The sequence below is a fragment of the Passer montanus genome, unplaced genomic scaffold (assembly GCF_014805655.1).
Source record: "Passer montanus isolate IOZ18808 unplaced genomic scaffold, ASM1480565v1 scaffold310, whole genome shotgun sequence".
Lineage (NCBI taxonomy): Eukaryota > Metazoa > Chordata > Aves > Passeriformes > Passeridae > Passer > Passer montanus.
The window spans coordinates 4,014-24,774 of NW_024367820.1; the positions used below are offsets into that span (position 1 = coordinate 4,014).

At 57.6% G+C, this 20,761-nt stretch overlaps 2 protein-coding genes across 7 annotated transcripts in view; one reads left to right on the plus strand and one right to left on the minus strand.

Moving 5' to 3' along the window:
* The window catches only part of LOC120504938 (beta-1,3-galactosyltransferase 2-like), a 4,011-nt gene extending 2,499 nt beyond the window's left edge, over positions 1-1,512 (plus strand). The window contains exon 3 of the mRNA XM_039714920.1: positions 51-1,512. Coding sequence (XP_039570854.1) covers positions 51-945 — 895 coding nt within the window. The 3' untranslated portion in view covers positions 946-1,512. The remainder of the gene's footprint in view (positions 1-50) is intronic.
* A 1,228-nt stretch (positions 1,513-2,740) lies between these two features.
* ILF3 (interleukin enhancer binding factor 3) lies at positions 2,741-20,396 on the minus strand. Of its 6 annotated transcripts, none has more exons than XM_039714919.1 (20): positions 20,378-20,396; positions 18,166-18,261; positions 17,849-18,075; positions 17,354-17,534; positions 16,566-16,713; positions 15,129-15,220; positions 14,338-14,433; positions 12,191-12,302; positions 11,378-11,475; positions 10,894-11,005; positions 10,691-10,801; positions 9,764-9,963; positions 9,280-9,450; positions 8,975-9,112; positions 8,545-8,721; positions 7,843-7,996; positions 7,333-7,386; positions 4,012-4,350; positions 3,349-3,468; positions 2,741-3,224 (listed from the first exon to the last, which is right to left on the minus strand). In XM_039714919.1, the coding sequence occupies exons 2-20, from the start codon at positions 18,166-18,168 to the stop codon at positions 3,094-3,096; spliced, it is 2,664 nt and encodes an 887-aa protein (XP_039570853.1). In that variant the 5' UTR covers positions 18,169-18,261; positions 20,378-20,396; the 3' UTR covers positions 2,741-3,093. The 6 variants fall into 6 exon arrangements, with proteins under 6 accessions (XP_039570853.1, XP_039570852.1, XP_039570851.1 ...); XM_039714918.1 differs by having other exon boundaries at positions 3,340-3,468; XM_039714917.1 differs by having other exon boundaries at positions 3,340-3,468; positions 7,843-7,999.
* Positions 20,397-20,761: the final 365 nt, after the last annotated feature.

Sequence of the window (20,761 nt, forward strand, 5' to 3'; positions counted from 1 at the left end):
CTGCTGCCGGCGGCCGCGGCGCTGCCACTGCTGGCGCTGCACGCCCGCCGCCCGCCGCCCCCTCCCAGCGCCACCGTGCCCCCCGGCAACGCCACGGAGCCGCCGCGGCCGCCGCGGCACCCGCTGCAGCCGCCGTACCCCTACCCCTACCGCTTCCTGCTGAACCACCCCGACAAGTGCCGGGAGCGGGCGCCGTTCCTGGTGCTGCTGGTGGTGACGTCCCCGGCCGACCTGGCGGCGCGCGACGCCGTGCGCCGCACCTGGGGCGACGAGGGCGCCGTGCCGGGGCTCTCGGTGCTGCGGCTCTTCCTGCTGGGCCTGCACCCCGTGTTCGGCGCCGAGCTGCGCCCCGTGCTCGAGGAGGAGGACGCGCTGCACGGCGACCTGCTGCAGCAGGATTTCCTGGACACCTACAACAACCTGACGCTCAAGACGCTGATGGGGCTGGAGTGGGTGAGCCGCTTCTGCCCCAACGCCAGCTACGTGATGAAGGCCGACCACGACGTCTTCCTCAACCTGGAGTACCTGGCGGGGCTGCTGCGGCCGCCCAGGACGGATTTCCTGACGGGCTACGTGTACCGCTGGACCGGGCCGCTGCGGAACCGCGCCTACAAGTGGTTCGTGCCGCGGGAGGTGTACCCCAACGACACCTACCCGCCCTACTGCGGCGGGCCCGGCTACGTGCTCTCGGGGGACCTGGCGCTGCGCGTCTTCAGCGTGGCGCAGACGCTGCCCGTCATCAACATGGAGGACGCCTTCGTGGGCATCTGCCTGCACGCGCTGGGCGTGGGCGTCACCGACCCGCCGCCCGGCGCCTTCGCCATGTACCGGCTGGACTACGAGCGCTGCCGCTTCTCGCGGCTGGTCATGGTGCACCACTACGGGCCCCAGGAGCTGCTGCGGGTGTGGCCGCACTTCCGCAACGCGTCCGTCCGCTGTCCCTAGGGAGGGGACGCGCTGGGCTCTGACCGTGTCGCTGTCTGCTGGTTGTCACTGGGATCTCTCGGTGTCACTGGGATCCACTGGTGTTACTGGGAGCCGCTGGTTGTGACTGGGATCTCTCAGGGTCACTGGGATCTCTCTGTGTCACTGGGATCCACTGGTGTCACTGGCAGCCGCTGGCTGTGACTGGGATCTCTCAGTGTCACTGGGATCCACTGGTGTCACTGGGAGCCGCTGGTTGTGACTGGGATCTCTCAGTGTCACGGGGAGCCACTGGTGTTACTGGGATCGACTGACTGTAACCGGGATCTCTTGGTGTCACTGGGAGCCACTGGGAGCTGCTGGCTGTGACTGGGTTCTCTCCGTGTCACTGGGATCCACTGACTGTAACTGGGATCCACTGGTGTCACTGGGAGCCACTGGCTGTGACTGGGATCTCCCAATGCCACTGGGATTCACTGGTGTCACTGGGATCCATTGTCTGTAACTGGGATCTACTGACTGTAACTGGGATCTCCCAGTGTCACTGGGATCCACTGGTGTCACTGGGATTCGCTGGCTGTAACTGGGATCTCCTGGTGTTACTGGGATCCACTGACTGTAACCAGGATCTCTCGATGTCACTGGGATCCACTGTCTGTAACTGGGATCTCCCAGTGCCACTGGGACCCACTGGTGTTACTGGGATCTCTCCTGTAACCGGGATCCACTGGTGTCACTGGGAGCCACTGGCTGTGACTGGGATCTCCCAGTGCCACTGGGACCCACTGGTGTTACTGGGATCTCTCCTGTAACCGGGATCCACTGGTGTCACTGGGATCTCCCGGTGTCAGCCCGCGCCTGGTCCTGGCTGCGGAGCATCCACTGAACCTCGGGGTCCCCCCGGGGCGTTCCTGTCCCCTGAGCCTGGAGCAGCTGCTCCACCCCTTCCCTGAGCTGCTGTTTGGTTATCGAGGATCGACCGGGGCCGGGATCCGCCCGGATCTGGGATCCGCCGCGCCGCGTTAACTTATATCCAAAGTTTTTAATAAAAGGCCTGGAGCCGCGTCTGTGCCGCTGCCGCCATCCCGATGGATCCGCGTCGGGAAAGGGCCCTGGCGCTGGGATGTGCCTCGCTCTGGGCAGCATTCCCGGTGTTTGCCAGGCCGTGCCCCGCTCCAGGTGCCGTTCCCGGGGCTCCCCAGGATGTGCCACGTTCCAGGCATTGTTCCCGGTGTTTGAGGGGCCATTCCGGGTATTTGAGGGGCCGAACAAAAAAACCAACAAAAACCCCCCTCCTCCCCAGGATGTGCCACGTTCCAGGCATTGTTCCCAGTGTTTGAGGGGCCATTCCGGGTATTTGAGGGGCTGTGCCCCGCTCCAGGTGCCGTTCCCAGGATGTGTCACATTCCAGGTGCCGTTCCTGGTGTTTGAGTGCCCCACTCCGGGCATCACTCCCGGCGTTTTCCAGGGTCCAGAACCACCGGCACAAGACTCATCCAAAGGAGCCACAAGGCCCCAGTTCAACCCCAGTTCAACCCCACAATGCCCTCAGGTCAGCCCCACTTCAACCCCAGTGCCCCCAGTTTGGCCCCAGTTCAATCCCAGACCTCTGAACTTAAGGGGTTTAAGGGACAAATACTTGGAATTTAGTTTTGGTGTTTTTATGAGAATCCTCCCAGTGTTGGGGTTTGGAGGTGCAGAACGTATTGGGAGCCCGAACCATCCCAAATTTTGGGTTTATTTACCTCCTCCATCCCCCTCCCTCCCAACCTCCGACCCCTTCCCCAAAAAAAGTGAAACCACCAAAGCCAGAAAATACCGAAAAAAGCTCCTTTTTAACGCACTTCACAAAAGCAGAACAACGAGGGCCCGTCCCCCAGCCGGGGCCTGGGAAAAGGCTCCAGAATTGGATTGACTTCCCCGAAAAAAAAACAACCAAAAAACAAAACAAAACAAAAAAACCAACAAAAACGAAAAAAAACCCCAAAAATAATAATAATAATCCTATTTAGACCAAGTCGTCGTGGCAACTACGACCCATTAAATAGAGGCCCAGGGGCGGCGGGCGCGGGGCGGCCGCCGGTGACGGGTCACACAGAGCAACGGGGTGGGGGGAAAAAGGGCTAAAACCCGGAGGATCCCGGGGGCAGCGCGGCGGGACACGGGCGTTTATCTGTACTGGTAACTCATGCTGTGCTCGTTCCTGCCGTATCCACCCTGGGACGCCTGGTAGGAGCTGGGGGGGCCGCTGTAGTTCTGGGAACCCGGGGAGTTGTAGTTGGACTGGGAGGAGTATCCACCTGCGGAGAGCACCGGGAGGAGGAGGAAGGAGGAGGAAGAAGAAGGAGGAATTAGGGTGGCCGTGGAGCTGGAGCAGGGCCCCAAACCCGGCGGCGGGGGGGTGTCAATACTGACCTGCCTTACCTTGGTACGAGGAGCCCCCGCCCCCGGAGCCCCCGTAGCCCCCGTGGGAGCCCGAATTGTAGGAGCCGCCCCCGGAGTAGTTGTTGCCACCGCCGCCGCGGCCGCTGTTGCCACTGTAACCTGGGAACGGGGAAAAAGTGGGGATGAGGACGTGGGCAGGGACCCCAGCACCCTCAGTTCAACTAAGCCAAGCTCCCCTCAAGACCCTGAAATTCCAGGAGGATTTGGGTGCAAAGGGATCTCATCCGACCCTGCCAGGGGCATTCTTGGATTATCCCCTAGGAATGTGCCCAGGGCTGGGCACCCACCCCCTCCGTCCCTTCTCCCTGTCAGACTCATCCCAGCTCCAGCCCCAAATCCCTCTTTCAACCCAAACCTCCCCTTATTTAACTCAAACCTCCCCTTTAACCCAAACCTTCCCTTATTCACAGCTCCAGCCCCAAATCCCTCTTTTAACCCAAACCTCCCCTTATTTGCAGCTCCAGCTCCTCCAGGGGCCAGAAGAACCCCCTGGAGCTCCCTCCTGCCTGCCCCAGCCCAGAAGGGTCACCAGGGTCCCCCCTCCAGCTGCTGCAGAGACAACCCTGAAACAGCTTTGACCCAACTTTGGGATCAAACCCAAGCTCACCCCATAACTCCAGACCTCTCCCCCTCTCCACTCACTGTATTTGCTCTCGTAGTTGTAGTCGGAGCCGCCGCCGGGCGAGTTGTAGGAGTTGGAGTAGGAGTAGCCACCCTGGCCATGGCCGTAGCCTTTCTGCTTGCCCTGCCCGGGGCCGTAGCCGCCGTACTGGCCCTGCCCGTAGGGCTGCTGGCCCTGGTGGGTGCCGTAGCCGGAGCCGTACGAGGCCTTCTGGCCGCCGCCGTGCTGCTGCTTCTTGCCGCCGTGCTTGGGCGGCGCGGGGGCCGTGTAGCCGTCGCCGCCCTGGTAGTAGGAGCCGTAGCCCGAGGAGCCGCCGCCGCCCCCCGAGTTGGAGTGGCCTCCGTTGCTGTAGAACTGGCCTGGACAGAGAGAGGAGGGTCAGTGATCCCGGGGGGGTCAGCTCCTCCGGAGGGGAGGAGGGTTTGTGAGGCTGAGCGTGGTCCGGAGCTGATGGAGACCCCTCAGCTGGCTGGGAACACAGTGGGACCCCCCCCACAAGTGCAGAACCCCCCATGTGGATCTGTCCCCGTGATTCCGTTCCCATCCAGACCCCCCCATCCGGGCCCATCCCTGTGATTCCAGAAGGATCCATCCTGTGATTCCAGCAGGATCCATCCTGTGATTCCAGCAGGATCTGTCCCTGTGATTCCAGCAGGATCCATCCCTGTGATTCCAGAAGGATCTGTCCCTGTGATTTCAGCAGGATTCATCTGGATCCATCCCCGTGATTCCAGCAGGATCCATCCTGTGATTCCAGCAGGATCTCCTATCCGGATTGATCCATCCTGTGATTCCAGCAGGATCCATCCCTGTGATTCCAGCAGGATCCATCCTGTGATTCCAGCAGATCTCCCATTTGGATCCATCCCTGTGATTCCAGCAGGATCCATCCTGTGATTCCAGCAGGGGACCCCCCCCACAAGTGCAGAACCCCCCATGTGGATCTGTCCCCGTGATTCCGTTCCCATCCAGACCCCCCCATCCGGGCCCATCCCTGTGATTCCAGAAGGATCCATCTGGATCCATCCCTGTGATTCCAGCAGGATCCATCCTGTGATTCCAGCAGGATCTCCCATCTGGACTGATCCATCCTGTGATTCCAGCAGATCTCTCATTTGGATCCATCCTGTAATTCCAGCAGGATCTCCCATCTGGATCCATCCCTGTGATTCCAGCAGGATCCATCCCTGTGATTCCAGCAGGATCCATCCCTGTGATTCCAGCAGGATCTGTCCCTGTGATTCCAGCAGGATCCATCCTGTGATTCCAGCAGGATCCATCCCTGTGATCCCCGCAGGATCTATCCCTGTGATTCCAGCAGGATCCATCCCTGTGATTCCAGCAGGATCTGTCCCTGTGATTCCAGCAGGATCCATCCTGTGATTCCAGCAGGATCCATCCTGTGATTCCAGCAGGATCTGTCCCTGTGATTCCAGCAGGATCCATCCCTGTGATTCCAGCAGGATCCATCCTGTGATTCCAGCAGGATCTCCCATCTGGACCGATCCATCCTGTGATTCCAGCAGGATCCATCCTGTGATTCCAGCAGGATTTCCCATCTGGATCCATCCTGGGCCCCCTTCAACCCTACGAAGTCCAAACACCGTCCCGGAGTGAGAGATGCTCTGGAGTGAGGGAGAATCCTGCTCCAGGAATGAGGAATCCACGTGACTGCACCGTTTATCTTCCTGGGATTTGGGTAATTCCACCTGGGACTTCATCTGGGTTGGATTTCATCTCTTCAGGGTCCCACAGCCAAACTCTGAGCGCTTCTTTTCCTGCCCAATTCCTGCCATTCCATGGAGAACTGGGAGCATCCAAAACAAAACTTCTTTTTGAGGAAAAAAATCCACCAAAATCGAAAACCCTGTGGGATCAGGAGGGATCTGCCAGCAGCAAAATGGGGCAGAATTTGGTTAAAAAGGATCCAAGGAGTGAAATTCCATGTGCTTCACTTCTGCAGTCTCATGTGGAACACCCAGGCTGATCCCAGGTGAATCCCAGCTCTGTCCCCAAATCCCAAGAGCTCCTGGAAGCTTTAAATTCTGGGATCCGTTAATTCTGGGATCATTTAGTGGATTCTCTTCCACATCTCCTTTTCCACGTGAAGTTTTTCCACGGAAAATCCCGGATTCACTCGGCAGAAACGAGGCTCTGGAATAAATTTATCTCCAGGGTCGGAGCAAAACTTTTCCCTGCTGGACCAGAGTCCCCTTGGGCCATCCCAGTGGGAAAATCCTGGGGTTTGGATCCAGGAGCGTGGGGGTTCAGGCTGCAGAGCTGCAAGTGGAGCTCTCCCACCCCAGATTTTCCACTTTATCCCAACATTCTGAGTGTAATTCCAAAGCTTTCATGCTTGACACGGGATTAGCTGTGATTTCCCCCAAATCAGGGACAGAAATATCCAGCACCACGTGGTGGCTTGGGAAGGGCAGGGGCTGGGGTGGGAGGGATCCTAAAGATCATTTCTGGATCATCCAGGATGGGATCTGTCCCCTGGATAAAGAGTCAGGACCTCCAACAATGGTTGTTATTTTTTAAAAAAAGGGGATAATTATTATTACAAATATTTTAAGGATCCACTGAACCCCTTGGACTCGCTCAGTTTAAACCTGGAGCTTCCTTTTCCTTATTTTTTTTTTTGTTAAATTATGGAATTAATTCAAGGGCCTCAAAGATGAGAACCATGATGCCACCAAATCCAGCAAAGACAACTTTCAAACCCAAACCATGAGGAATAAAAGACCAAAACACTCAGAATTTGATGGGTTCTGAGGCTCAAACCAATTCCAAAATTCCCCTCAATTCCTGATTTTGGGGCTATTTCATTCTCCAGGTGATTCCAGCACTCTGAGGAAGCATTTTGCTCCAAGAGCCCATTTCCATGGCAACCATGGATGGATTTCCCAAAGCATCCAAGACATTCCCCAATGCCTGGATATTTATTGATCAGGATGGGGAGCACAGGAACAATTCCCAGTGTGGTTCAAAAAGGATTTGCTTGAACACACAGGCAAATCCAAGCATTCCAGCAAATCAGGGAATTTCACATCTTTAAAAGGCTGGGCTGGATCAGATCCACGTGGAAAAATCTTCCCAACACCCAGAGGGGTCTGACCCAATCTCTGGGATTTATTAAAAGGTTTGGATTTTTTTACAAAAAAGCCTTGCTGTAAGCTAAGCCAGAATTGATTAAAATGCTTTGGTTTCCTTAAAAACTAAGGACTGATTTCTATAAAAAAAAGCTTCCCCTTTAAGCCATTTTCCTGGGAATTTTTAGTCCCTGGCACGACAACACCCGTTGGGATTTTGGAAAGGAAATTTTGGAAAAAGGGACTTACTGTAGCCAGCAGTGGCAGAATTCCCTCCGTAGCCGTAGCTGCCGTACCCAGCCCCTGGAGAGGAAGGAAATGTTGGAATAAACAGAGATTCCAAAGGTGAAATATCCTGAATTTGGGGGCCACTTCCCCATGGAGGGCTCCAGGAAATCCAACTGACATGGACACAATGCCAGTGGGGGATCTGCTCCCCCACGGGGATTTGGGGGGCTCTGGAACATCCAGGAGCTACAGACACGATGCCAGAGGAGGGATCTGCTCCCTCACAGGGATTTGGGGGGCTCTGGAACATCCAGGACCCACAACCACAACACCAGAGGGGGATTTGTTCCCCCACAGGGATTTGGGGCGCTCTGGAACATCCAGCACCCACAACCACAACACCAGAGGAGGAGGAAGGGTCATTCCCCTGCGGAGAGTTCTGGAACCTCCAGGTGCCACACCAGGGGGGCAGGTTGATGCCCAGGGGTGCTAGGGGGGTCTGAGCCCCCCAGGGGTGCTGCTGGCCCTCACCTGTGTTCATGTAGCCGCCGTGGTTGCCGCCGAAGCCGCCCCGGCCTCTCCCCCGGCCCCGCATGTTGCCGCCCCGGCCGCGGCCCCGCATGTTGGGGGGCGGGGGGGCCTCGTTGTGCATGGGGCCCCCCCCCATGCCGAACCCCGGGTTGTGCTGCTGTGGGGACAAGGAGAGGGGACACGGGTGTCACTTGGAGCTGGGGGGAGGGATTTCCCAAAAGCAGAGCCCCAGGATTCAGCCCAGAGCAAGAACCACCAAGGTGGACCCCAAATTCAGGTGGACCCCAAATTCAGGTGGACCCCAAATTCAGGCACCTCCAAATCCAGAGGTTTTCTGCTGCAAAACCTCATGAGTTTTGTGCTTCCAAGCTGTTTGCTCTGCTCCCAGAAAGGATCAAACCCCAGAGCTAATGGCTGGGGAGTTACACCCCAGAGTTAGATCCCAGGTCTTTTCCCACTCCAGTTCCCATCAGTCTTTTCCTGCTTTGGACCCGTCCTGATCTGTATTTTCTCATCTTGGCCTGGTTCCCATCAGTCTTTTCCCATTCCAGACCAGTTCCCATTGGTCTTTTCCTGCTTCAGACCAGCCCTGATCCATATTTTCTGATTTTGGCCTGGTTCCCGTTGGTCTTTTCCCATTCCACACCAGTTCCCACCACTCTTTTCCCATTCCAGAGCTGTGGGACTGGGGATTTCACTCACTTTGACTGGGAATTTGGGGCCACCCCTGGCTGGAACAGGGGCTCTTTTCTTCTTGTTCTGCTCGATGGCAACGGGAGCATCTGGGAACAGCTTCTCCAGCGCGGCCAGCGCCGCGTAGGCTTTGGCCACCTTCTTGTTTGAGCCAGCACCTTGGAACTTCTGCCCGTCTACCTCCACCTTGGAAAGGGATAGAACCACACACTTTAGTGGGAAAGGGCAGGAAAAGATGGGAGACCTACAGAGAATCCCAGAGCTGGAATTGTCACAGGCTGTTCCTGCCCATTAATGAGCTCTAAAAGGTTTCTCCCAAGCCAAACCTCTTGGATTTGATGATTTAAACTCTTGGGAGGGAGATGAGGTGGCTTTCCAGGCTCTTTTCCCAGCCGAGGAGCTCTGGATTGGAAGGGCAGGAGGTGCTGTGTCCCCTCACCTCCATGACAAAGCGCTTGTCGTGGCTCCCGCCCGTCTCCGAGATCAGCTCGTACTTGAGCCCGCGCCGCTTCTCGTTCAGCTCCATCACCGGGTTCTTCCCGTGCTTTGTCAGGATTGGTCCCTGCTGCTTCACGTTCTGCAGGCACAGAAAGGCTGGGTGAGCCCCAAAACGTCCCCACTTCACACACAGCTGATCCCCAACTTCTTTGGGAAGGACACCCAAGGAGCCACTTCCGCCTCGAGTACCAAGAGCGGCACGGCTGCCACGGTGCCACGTGTCCCATGGCACGTCCCCCCACCCACCTCAGGGGTCTGATCCGAGGGGGGTGAGGCTGCTGTGGGCGTTGACACCGTTTCCACCACGGGCGGAGGAGCCACAACCACCGGCTTCGTCTCCGTCTCCTCGGCCGACTCGTCGCCCTTGCTGGAGTCCTTGCCTTCCACTCCGGTGGGCAAACCCATGTCCTGCAGCACCTGGAGGGCAGCAGGGAGGTCAGGAGCCGTGCTCCAGCACCACCCACTTGGGAAAACACTCCAGGAAGCTGCTCCAGGCCTTTTACTGACTGCTCTGGTGCTCAGCATTCCCGAATCCTGTGGGCACTCAAGGGGACACTTGAGGCTGGGAGCTCCTGGTGCTGCTCCCACCCCATTCTGGAGGTTCTGGCAGTTTTCCCGTTCCCATTCCCACTCCCACTCCCATTCCCACTCTCATTCCCATTCCCATTCCCATTCCCACTCTCATTCCCACTCCCACTCCCACTCCCATTCCCATTCCCACTCCACTCACCTTCACAGCCACGTGCAGCTTCGCCGTTTTCTTGGACGGCCCCGAGGCCTCGAAGGTGCTGCCGTCGATCTCCACGGACATGGTGAAGATGGGAGCGTGCACGGGGCCGGTCTGGGACACCAGTTTGTACTGGAGCCCTGGTTTGAGCTGGTTCAGCTTCATCAGCGCGTTCATGGCCTGTGGAGGCTCCAGCTTCTCCTCTGCACGGGGGAAAAACAACACCCAGAGTTTGCGGGGGTTTGGCGGCTCCTTCGAAGAAGCAAAACTGATTCCAGGCCAGTATTTTCCAGCTTGGGGCCAGTTCAAATTGGTATTTTTTAATTTCAGGCCAGTCCTGATAGGTGTTTGCTAATTCCAGACCAGTTCCCATGGGTCTGTTTCCATTCCAGACCAGTTCCCACCAGTATTTTCCAATTGCAAATCAGTTCTGACCAGTCTTTTCCCATTTTAGACCAGTCCTGACCAGTCTTTTCCCATTTCAGACCAGTCCTGACCAGCCTTTTCCCATTTTACACCAGTTCTGACCAGCATTTTCTGATCTCAGACCAGTTCCAACTGGTCTTTTCTCTTTTTAGACCAGCTCCCACTGGTCTTTTCTCATCCCAGACCACTTCCCATTGACCTTTCCCAATTCCAGACCAGTCCCCATTGGCCTTTTCCATTTCCACACCAGTTCTTATTATTATTTCAGACAAGTTCCCATCAGTCTTTTCCACCTCCCAGACAAGTCCTAACCTTTTACTTCTTGGTTTCAATTCTGCCCAGCACAAATCTCCCACTTTTAAGTTATTTTACCCATCCCCACACCCCTGTACCCCCTATCTGCAGCCCCCCCAAGCCCCCAGTCCTGCACTGAGCACCACCTGTACCCCCAATTTCCACCCCATTTCCCCCCCAGGCCGTACCTACCTCTCGTTAACTCAATACCTTTTTTCTGAATCTTCTTTTTCTTTTTGCTGGGGGATTTCTCCTCCCCATCCTCCTCCATCGGCCGCTTCATGGGGGTCACGGCGTACGTGGTGCTGGGCGGGATCTGAACTGCAGCAACGAGCACAAGCACTCCCTAAATCCCCTGTTTTCCACCCAAATCCTCGGGATGGGACGCGGGGCCGTCCCCTCCCAGTACGTACCAGTATAATCGACTGGGTTCTCGTTCTTTGGTTTCTTGGGCATTTTGGAGGGCAGGGGATCCATGCCCAGGACCTTGTGGAGCTGGCCGAAGGCGGCGAGCCGCAGCGCGTGCTGGGGACAGGAGCAGGGGTCACCAGGAGCTGCTGGAGACCCCCTGCTCGCAGCCCCACACAGCCCCCCTGCACCAATCCATCCTCAGCGGGGCTCTCCCACTGTGTCTTTTGGGGACTTTCACCCAAAAAGGGACGTCGGGACAATTCACTACCCAACACCTGATTCTTTGCTATGGCTGGCCAAACTATGGGGCCCACGTGGGCGGCCTGGTGGGGTGACCGTGGCACCGAGTGACCACAGCACCGTGTGGCCACGGCGCTGAGTGACCACGGTGCTGAGTAGACCACAGGTCTAAGCTACGGTGGCCGAGGGAGCTGGGAGCGGAGCGAGCCGGGGATTGGGAAGGGCCGGATGGAGGTCACACTATACCTGAGCACTCTGTGTGATATCTTCCCTTTGTTGTCTGTCTAGATGCCCAATAGCATCAGTGGCTTCTTTTTCACAAGGGTCATAAATACCAGAACCATCTGAAGGCAGGAAACAAGGAAGATATGCAGAGAATTATCCCGGGTCTCTACCCTAAATTCCCTGGGGCAGCTGCGAAGGCGCGGCTCGCCGGGATTTCTGTGGGATTGGCCATGGGAATGGCACTCCCCGGGAGCCAAACTCTTCTCTAGGGGGCTGAGGTGGCTCCAGAGCACGGCAGGGCCGGGAATCTCCGCGTGCCCGTGGGGATGGAGGGGCTCCCGCCCGCCGGCACCCCCCGCGCTCCTCCCGGCTCCGCTGCCGCGGCCGGAGCTCACCTGGCCAGAGCTCGCCTGGCCGGAGCTCGCCTGGTCACAGCTCACCTGGCCACAGCTCACCTGGCCACGGCTCACCTGGCCACAGCTCACCTGGCCACAGCTCACCTGGCATGACGATGCCCGAGGCCAGGCACTCCAGCACCCGGCGCAGCGCCTCGCCCGCGCCCATGGGCCGGTTGGCCGTGCCGATGGACTTCTCACACAGCAGCTCCAGAGGCTGCAAGGGAAGGAGGGAAGTGAGGGCAGGGAGAGGGGAGAGGGACCCCTGGGAAAGGGATCCCAGAGAGGGACCCCCCGCGCTCCTCCCGGCTCCGCTGCCGCGGCCGGAGCTCACCTGGCCAGAGCTCGCCTGGCCGGAGCTCGCCTGGTCACAGCTCACCTGGCCACAGCTCCCCTGGCCACGGCTCACCTGGCCACAGCTCACCTGGCCACAGCTCACCTGGCATGACGATGCCCGAGGCCAGGCACTCCAGCACCCGGCGCAGCGCCTCGCCCGCGCCCATGGGCCGGTTGGCCGTGCCGATGGACTTCTCACACAGCAGCTCCAGAGGCTGCAAGGGAAGGAGGGAAGTGAGGGCAGGGAGAGGGGAGAGGGACCCCTGGGAAAGGGATCCCAGAGAGGGACCCTGGGAAAGGGATCCCAGAGAGGGACCCTGGGAAAGGGATCCCAGAGAGGGACCCTGGGAAAGGGATCCCAGAGAGGGACCCTGGGAAAGGGATCCCAGGTAATGGACCCCTGGGAAAGGGATCCCAGGTAATGGACCCCTGGGAAAAGGGATCCCAGAGAGGGACCCTGGGAAAGGGATCCCAGAGAGGGACCCCTGGGAAAGGGATCACAGAGAGGGACACCTGGGAAAGGGACCCCAGAGAGGAACCCCTGGGAAAGGGATCCCAGAGAGGGACACCTGGGAAAGGGATCACAGAGAGGGACCCTGGGAAAAGGGATCCCAGAGAGGGACCCTGGAAAAGGGATCCCCAAGAGGGACACCTGGGAAAGGGATCCCAGAGAGGGACCTGGAAAAGGGATCTGAGGAAATGGATCCCTGGAAAAGGGATCACAGAGGGACACCTGGAAAAGGGATCCCAGGTAATGGACCCCTGGAAAAGGGATCCCAGAGAGGGACCCTGGGAAAGGGATCCCCAAGAGGGACCTGGAAAAGGGATCTGAGGAAATGGATCCCTGGAAAAGGGATCACAGAGGGACACCTGGAAAAGGGATCCCAGGTAATGGACCCTTGGGAAAGGGATCCTAGAAATGGACCCCTGGAAAAGGGATTCCAGGTAATGGACCCCTGGAAAAGTGATCACAGAGAAGGACACCTGGAAAAGGGGTCCCAGGTAATGGACCCCTGTGAAAGGGATCCTAGAAATGGACCCCTGGGAAAGGGATCACAGAGGGACCTGGGAAAGGGATCCCAGAGAGGGACCCTGGGAAAGGGATCTGGGAGAAGGGCCCCAAAAAAGACATCCTGGAATGGGACTCCAAAAGGGATCCTGGGAGAGGGAGCCCAGGAAACACGGCGGGAAATGGGATCCCTGGAAAGGGATCCAAGGGAGGACTCCAGGGAAGGGACCCATCTGGGAGCAGCTTCTGGTGCCCAAAGGAGCAGAGGAGCCAGGCTGTGGAAGTGGTGAATGGATAAATCAGTTTGATAACAACGTGATCTGGTAATGAATAAAACAAGCTGATGATGTGATTTGATAAGATAAAGTTGTTTGGTAAGTGATAAAACCGTTTGTTAATTGATAAAGGAAACTGATGATGGTATTTGAGGACAGCACGGTTTGGTAACTGATAAAGTGATTTGATGATTGATAAAACTATTGGATAACAAAACTTGAAAATTAATAAAAATATTTTAAAATAACACATTTGGTACTTAATATTTGATGATAACATGACTTGATAATTTACAAAACTATTTGGTAATGGTAATGACGTGATTTGGTAACTGATAAAACCACTTGATAGTAACAAGATATTGACAGCTGATAACACTGACAATAACGTGATTTGGTAGCTGAGAAAATGTTTTGATAATGATGTGATTTAATAACTGATAAAACAACTCGATAGTAAGGTGAGTTGATAACTGATGAAGCAGTTCAGTAACAACCTGAGCTGATAATTGATAAAGCAACTCAGTAATCAAAGTGAACTGATAACTGATAAAGCAGTTCAGTAACCTGAGCTGATAATTGATAAAGCAACTCAGTAACAACCTGAGCTGATAATTGATAAAGCAACTCAGTAACAACCTGAGCTGATAATTGATAAAGCAACTCAGCAACAACCTGAGCTGATAATTGATAAAGCAACTCAGTAACAACCTGAGCTGATAATTGATAAAGCAACTCAGTACCAAGGCGAGCTGATAATTCATTACCAATCTGATAACAACGTGAGCCCATAATTAGCTGACAATTAATAAACCCACGTGCACACAGACATTTGATTTGTGTCTCTAAGCGCAGACAAGCCGTTCATCCACACAAATCCCCAACCTGGGAAAGGGGACGTGCCTGGAACCTTGGGAAAGAGCAGAGCTGCACTGGGAGAAACCCGGCAGGGAAAAGGGAATTTACCCATCCTCGGAGCGGGGCCCAGGTGGGGACGCGCGTGCACAGGTCCCGCAGCACCCGGATGACGATGACGCACGACTTCAGCCCGTTGGCCCTGGCCTGGAAGCGGAACCAAAGCAGACAGGGGTTCACCGAGCGCCCGCCCGCGCCGCCGACGCTCCCTCCAGGTGCTGCTTTGCCGAGGGGAAAGCCGGAGCCTGGGCCCGCGCCCGGAGCCGCGCCGCGCCAGCCGAGGCTTGACCAAAAGTCTTAGCCAAGGTCCTAGCCAAGGAGTTGGCCAAGGTCTTAGCTAAGGGCTTAGCCAAGGGGTTGGCCAAGGCCTTAGCCAAGGAGTTGGCCAAGGTCTTAGCTAAGGGCTTAGCCAAGGGGTTGGCCAAGGCCTTAGCCAAGGAGTTGGCCAAGGGGTTGGCCAAGGTCTTAGCCAAGGAGTTGGCCAAGGGGTTGGCCAAGGTCTTAGCCAACGAGTTGGCCAAGGGGTTGGCCAAGGTCTTAGCTAAGGCGTTGGCCAAGGTCTTAGCTAAGGTGTTGGCCAAGGGGTTGGCCAAGGTCTTAACCAAGGTCTTGGCCAAGGTCTTAACCAAGGTCTCGGCCAAGGGGACGTTACTCCTCACACCAAGCGGCAGCTCCGCGGCTGCTCCGTACAAAGGCTCCTAAGTCACTCCAGCGCCCACAGTCCGGCACCTCCGAGCGGCCAGCGGCCACGTGAAACTCCAACTCCAAAAAAAACACTCAGCCCCTTACAAGAGTTTACCAACGCTTCTACTTAAAGATAAATATAAGAACAAAATGCAAACCTGGAACCACTTGGCGTGGCGCAGAGACGCCAAGGCAGCAAGGCATTTCTGCCTGTCCAGAACGTCCGGGGAGTCGGTGACTGAGAGCGTTTCTAGTCGTGGATGGAATAAGAAGACAAGGCACGGTTTGACCAAGGGGCTTCTGTCGGGCCGAGGGGGATGAGGCAGCATCCTAACGGGCAGCTGAGGCTCCCAAAAAATCCTGCTGGGGTGCTGGGAGCGGGAGGGAAGGGGCTGCGGCGCTGCCGCCGCGCGGCCTCGCCTGGACACTGGGCAAGCTCGACTCCCAGGGAGGGATGGACTGGAATATGCACTGGGAGAAGGAGGAGGAGGAAGAGGAGGAGGAGGAGACCGGGCGTGAGGCTCGGCGGAGGGCACGGAAATAAATCCTGGATGGATGGATGGATGGAGAGGCGGCGGCGAGGCCGGCGATGGGGAAATTTGAGGGGGTGAAACCCCGGCTCCGCAGCGGGAGCGCAGGGGTGGGGAGGAGGGAAGGGCGAGGCTTGGAGAGGATCCAGGGAACCCTCCGCCCGGAAGGATGGCTGCCCCGGCCCCGGCCCGCGACAGAGAACGTCCTGTTGGTCAAAGGTCCAGCGTCCCTAAAATCGACAAACTAGAAGGCTCGGAGACGAGGTCAGAGATCAACACCAGAGATCAACAATCAAGAGCACAAAGAGGTCCCGGTTTGTGCTGCAGCAAAACTGAGGAAGGGCCCGAAGTCGCCCAAAATTGCTCGAGATCAGGGTTTTAGATAAGGCTAGTGCGGAGCGGGGGAACCGCCGGCCCTACGGAGCCCATGGGAATTGGAGCGCACACCCAGCAGCTGCTGGAACTCTGATTCCAAAGGGAATTTGGAGAAGCTAACTTTATCCAAAACTCTGCATCGCTTTCCGGAATTCTGAACCTGAGGTGCTGCAAGGGCCACGGGAGGAGCCCCGAGCACCCGGTGTTCTGCTGCAACACACACCGGGGGAACATCCCGGAACATCCCGGTTCATGGACATGCAACTCCTCGGACAAGAAGCCTTCAAGAGGGTTTGTTGGTTTTTTTTTTTTGGGTTTCTTAAACAAATCTGGTTTCTATTTTCATGTCACTGCACTGACATGGCCGGGGGACAAACCACGAGTAATACAACGAGATGATGAATTAGTGAACTAAAGGCCCAAGTGGAACCAAAAGAAAGGATAAAATAATAATACTTTAAAAAAAAAAACAACCAAAAAAAAACCAAAATAGAGCAAAATCCCGTGTGGAAGGTGCTCCTCAGCTTCGCAAGCTCGCTCCGGGTAAACCACAAGCGGGATCTCAGCGAGGCTGGCAGTGAAGGAATTTGGCTAGGATTTGGCCAGGAAGAGCTGCCACGGCTCCGGCTGAAGCTGAAGAGCACTTTCCCGGTCGTTAGCCGCGGGCTGCCGGGCGCCGGCCGGCCGTACCTCCGGCCAGCTGCTTCTCCAGCTCCTCCCTGACCACGGGCGACGTCAGGTGGATGGTCAGGGTCAGCGGGGGCTCCTTGGTGTTCTTGATGATGATGGCGGCGTCCCCCACAGACTGGATGATCTCGTACTTGTCCTCGGTGATCGCCTGCAACGTTGGGGTGGAGATGGGTTGGGGTGAGATGGGTTCCAAAGTCCCTTCCAACCCAAACCGTTCCATATTCTGTAATCCCGTAATCCCGCAGCTCCTCTGCTCTGGGAATGTTCTCCTGGAGCAGGGAAGGCTCTGGGGAGACCTTGGAGCCCCTTCCAGTGCCTAAAGGGGCTCCAGGAGAGCTGGGGAGAGACTTGGCACAAGGGATGGAGGGACAGGACAAGAGAGAATGGCTTCACCCTGGAAAAGGGGGGATTTAGATGGATTTTGGGAAGGAATTCCTCCTGTGGGGGCAGGAAGGGGCTGGGATGGAATTCCCAGAGAAGTTGTGACCGCCCCTGGATCCCTGGAAGTGCCCACGGCCAGGCTGGACAGGGTTTGGGGCCTGTGGAAGGTGCCCCTGCCCATGAAGAGGATGAGCTCAAAGATCCCTTCCAACCCAAACCATTCCACAATGAACAAGGACAAGTTCATTCAGCAATCCCAAAGAACCAACCCAAACCATTCCACGATGAACACGGACAAGTTCATTCAGCAATGCCAAAGAACGCCACCACACGCCTCTGGAAATGGCTTTTCCAAGCCCAGAACACAGGGAGCAGAACCACCCCAAAGGGAATTTCCCTCAGCTCACCGCGAGCTGCACTCCCAGATTCTCGGCGACCTTCTCCAGGAGCTTGGCCGTGGGTTTGTCTTTGCACAGCAGGACCAGCTCCAGGTCCAGGTCCCCCTTCAGCAGGAGGCCTTTGGCCACGAGCCCCACGCGCATCACCCCCCGCAGGGTCCTCGTCAGCTGCTCCGTGGCTTTCTGATCCCTGGAAAAACACCAGAGAGGGTCACGGTGGTGGAATTCACCGCCCGGTGACGCCCCACCCAACCAGATCCGTGAGGATCCACCCGGAGCACTCGCCTCAACCCTGCCTTGGTTAACTCCCCTCAAGTCCCCAGCCAGGGAAAACAACTTTTCCACCAGCACGAGCGGGTTTTCCGGGAGCTAAGAGAATTTTAGGGATCTAAAGCAGGACGGTCCCTGCTCACCCTCCTTCCTTGCTCTCCTCCTCGGCCGCCGTCTCCCTTTTCCGGGAGCTAAGCGAATTTTAGGGATCGAAACAGGACGGTCCCTGCTCACCCTCCTTCCTTGCTCTCCTCCTCGGCCGCCGTCTCCATGGACTCCGTCTCCGGCTGCTCCCCGCTGACTTTCTCCTGCTCGTCAATCCAGTCGGAGACGGCTTTGAGCGCCCGCTCCGTGTGGGACACCATGTTCTGCACGGCCTCCAGCTCCTCCTGCGTGGGGTACACGGCCGAGTGCTTGGCCATCACGTGCCGGTCGTCGTTCACAAAGATCCGCATCGGGCGCTGCCAGGGCGGGAATGTTTGGGAACAATATTTAGGGAGCAGCGGGACGCGGATGTTCACCCCACGCCCGCCAACCCACCCATCCCTCACCATTTTTGTTGTCTGCTGCCTGCCTGAAGGTTTCAGAGGTGTTTATTTGGATTGTTCTGGCGAGCAGAGCGTCGCAGCACCGCGGCGTTCCGGGATCTGAAAGCGACAGAGAGCGGGTGAGCCGGGGCAGCCAGAGCCTGGGGCACGCGCTGGAGCAGCAGGAGCAGCAATTAGGCAGATCCCAACTCGTTAGCCACAGCTCAGCTTTCTGCTGCCGAGGATTTACACCCCCAAGTCCTGCAGACTGACAACGGGGGACCACAGAGCATCTAATCCTTATTCCTGTTTATTCCCGAGAGGTTTTCCCATGAAATGGGATTTTTCCAAAGCTCCTGCTCCCGTCTCCAAAGCTGACAGAACTCCCCTCTCCACGCTGGAGCAGCTTCCCTGGGAAATCCAGGTGGGAACCCAGTGCTCAAAAGCCCTGGAATTCAACAGATTCAGCCCAAGTGACACCAAATTCCCCCCTTTTTGTGGGAGCCGCCCCAGCTGGGGCAGCGGAGCCTTTTGTTCCAATTCCTTTTTATTCCAATTTGTTCCAAGCTCACCCAGAGCTGGGGCTCACAATTTTAGGATAAAAACCAGGAAAACTCATTCCCTTGAGCCACTGTACGGACACACAATTCCATCCAAGGAAACCCCTCCGATTCCAATCCTGCCAGTCCATTCACAGGATGACTTAACAGTGCCATAAATCTGGATTTAATTGTAATTAAGCCCCGACCGGCGCCGGCTGAGCAGGGAGAATCATTCCCAAGGAGCCACATGGCATCTCCTGGTGCCTTCTGCTCTGGGCTGGGCTCTGCAGGCCCCGTTATTTCCCTTAAAATTCCCTCCATTTCCTTCAGGCTGGAAAAGGAAAGGGTTGAAATCCCACCCAGTTGTTCCTACAGTCAAAATCACAACAACCAGAGAGCTTCGTCCCCATTTTCCCTCTTCTGGGATTTTTGGAGGGAGAAATCTGGGAGCTGATGCTGCAGCACCACCAGACCCGTGTCTCTCGAGGAGAAGAACCACAGATTCAGTTAAACCAGGAGCCCAATCCTGACAAAAACAATCCCTGCCCCTGGAAACGGGACAAACTCTGGAATATCACCGGGTTTCGGCCTCGTCCCCACCTCCACTCCCACCCCCAGAAGGAATTCAGCAAACTTCCCGCGCTCCCATCGAGCCTCCCAAGGGAAGGAGTGACTCTCCCGAAGGCGTTTTTGGGAGGACGGAGGGAAAAACAACCAAAGGACATAAAAGGCTGGAATTTCTGCCCTAAACGTGGGAAAGCATGTCGCAGGCGAAGCCGCGCTCGGGCTCAAGGCCGCGTTTTAAGAAAGAATTGGTCGCTTTTATCTGAGTTTTGACATCTGCCCGGGATGGGTGAGGAGCCAGAACACCACGGCCCTCACGGGGAGCAGCCCAGGAACCCCGGGAGCGCGGATCCCAGCGGGAATCCCGGAGCGAGGGGGGCACAAAGCCCTCGGTCCCCGCGGAGCAGCCGAGCTGGGAAGGGGCTGCTGGATTTCTGCTCCTCTAAACCCTCCAGAAACGGAGCGGCCACGGATAACGGGGCTGGAGCAGCGGGAACCGTCAGGGAGCAGGGACAGGGGAAAACTGAGGGGAAGAGAATCCCGGCTCTGAGAGGGGAGAAGGGCTAAAATCCCCCGCAAAGGGGATGATCCCACTGCAATTCCCAGCTGCGATGAGGCGGGATGGGGAGCGAAGAGGGGCTTTAATCCCCCCCAAAGGGGATGATCCCACTGCAATTCCCAGCTAGGATGAGGAGGGAAGAGGGGCTTTAAGCCCCTCCAAGGGGGTGATCCCACCTCCTCCACGATGCCCCCCCGAACATCCCACCCAGGGGCGGCTGAGGGGGTCGGGAAAACAGCGGCCCCCCTCAGACCCCCTCATCCCCACCCCCGTCCGCTCTCCAGCGCAGGGCGGCGGGGCGGAACCGAGGAGGGGGCGCGGGGCCCGGGGGTGAGGAGGGGGCGCGGAGGGTGAGGAGGGGGCGCGGGGGCCGCCGGGCGCTGCCGCCATTTGCAAACGCGGCGCGAACAAAGCGGCGCCGGCCACAGACGAGCCGAGTGCCGGGGAGCCCCGTGCGACACCCGCGGTCCCCGGGCGGCAGCTCGATCGCCCCCCGGCCCTCGGGGCGCTGCTGAGGGGGCTCCGTGAGGGGACCCGGCCGCGCCCCCCCCCCAACCCTCCCCTCACTCACCGCCGCCATTTTGTCTGCACACAATGGGCAGGGCGGGAGGGAGGGGACACGGGGGGGGCCGGGTCACCACGTCCCGCCGCCCCCCCACACACACCTCACACCGGGCTCCTCCCGCCCCAGCACCGCCCCGGCCCGGCCCGGCTCGGCTCGGCCCGGCTCGGCGCGGTTCCCCCCCCCATCCACCGGCGGAGGGAGGGTGAGGGACAGGGGGCGGGGAGGAGAGAGGGGCGGGACTGAGGGGCGGGGATAAACGGCGCGAGGGCGGGCGCAAGCCAATGGGATGTCTTGATACCAGGTGATGGACAAAGGGAAAAACCAATGGGAGAGGGAGGAGGGAGGGTGGTGCGGGAGGGGCGGGGCCGAGAGCGGTGGCGGGAACGGGCC

Bases quoted from the DNA above. Each gene is read 5' to 3' on its own strand.
- ILF3 (XM_039714914.1), bottom strand. The intron at 9,964-10,672 runs GTAGGTACGGCC...TCCCCCGTGCAG, and splicing joins AGGTATTGAGTTAACGAGAG to AGGAGAAGCTGGAGCCTCCA. The intron at 9,113-9,279 runs GTGGGTGGGGGG...CTGTGCCTGCAG, and splicing joins CCTCGGATCAGACCCCTGAG to AACGTGAAGCAGCAGGGACC.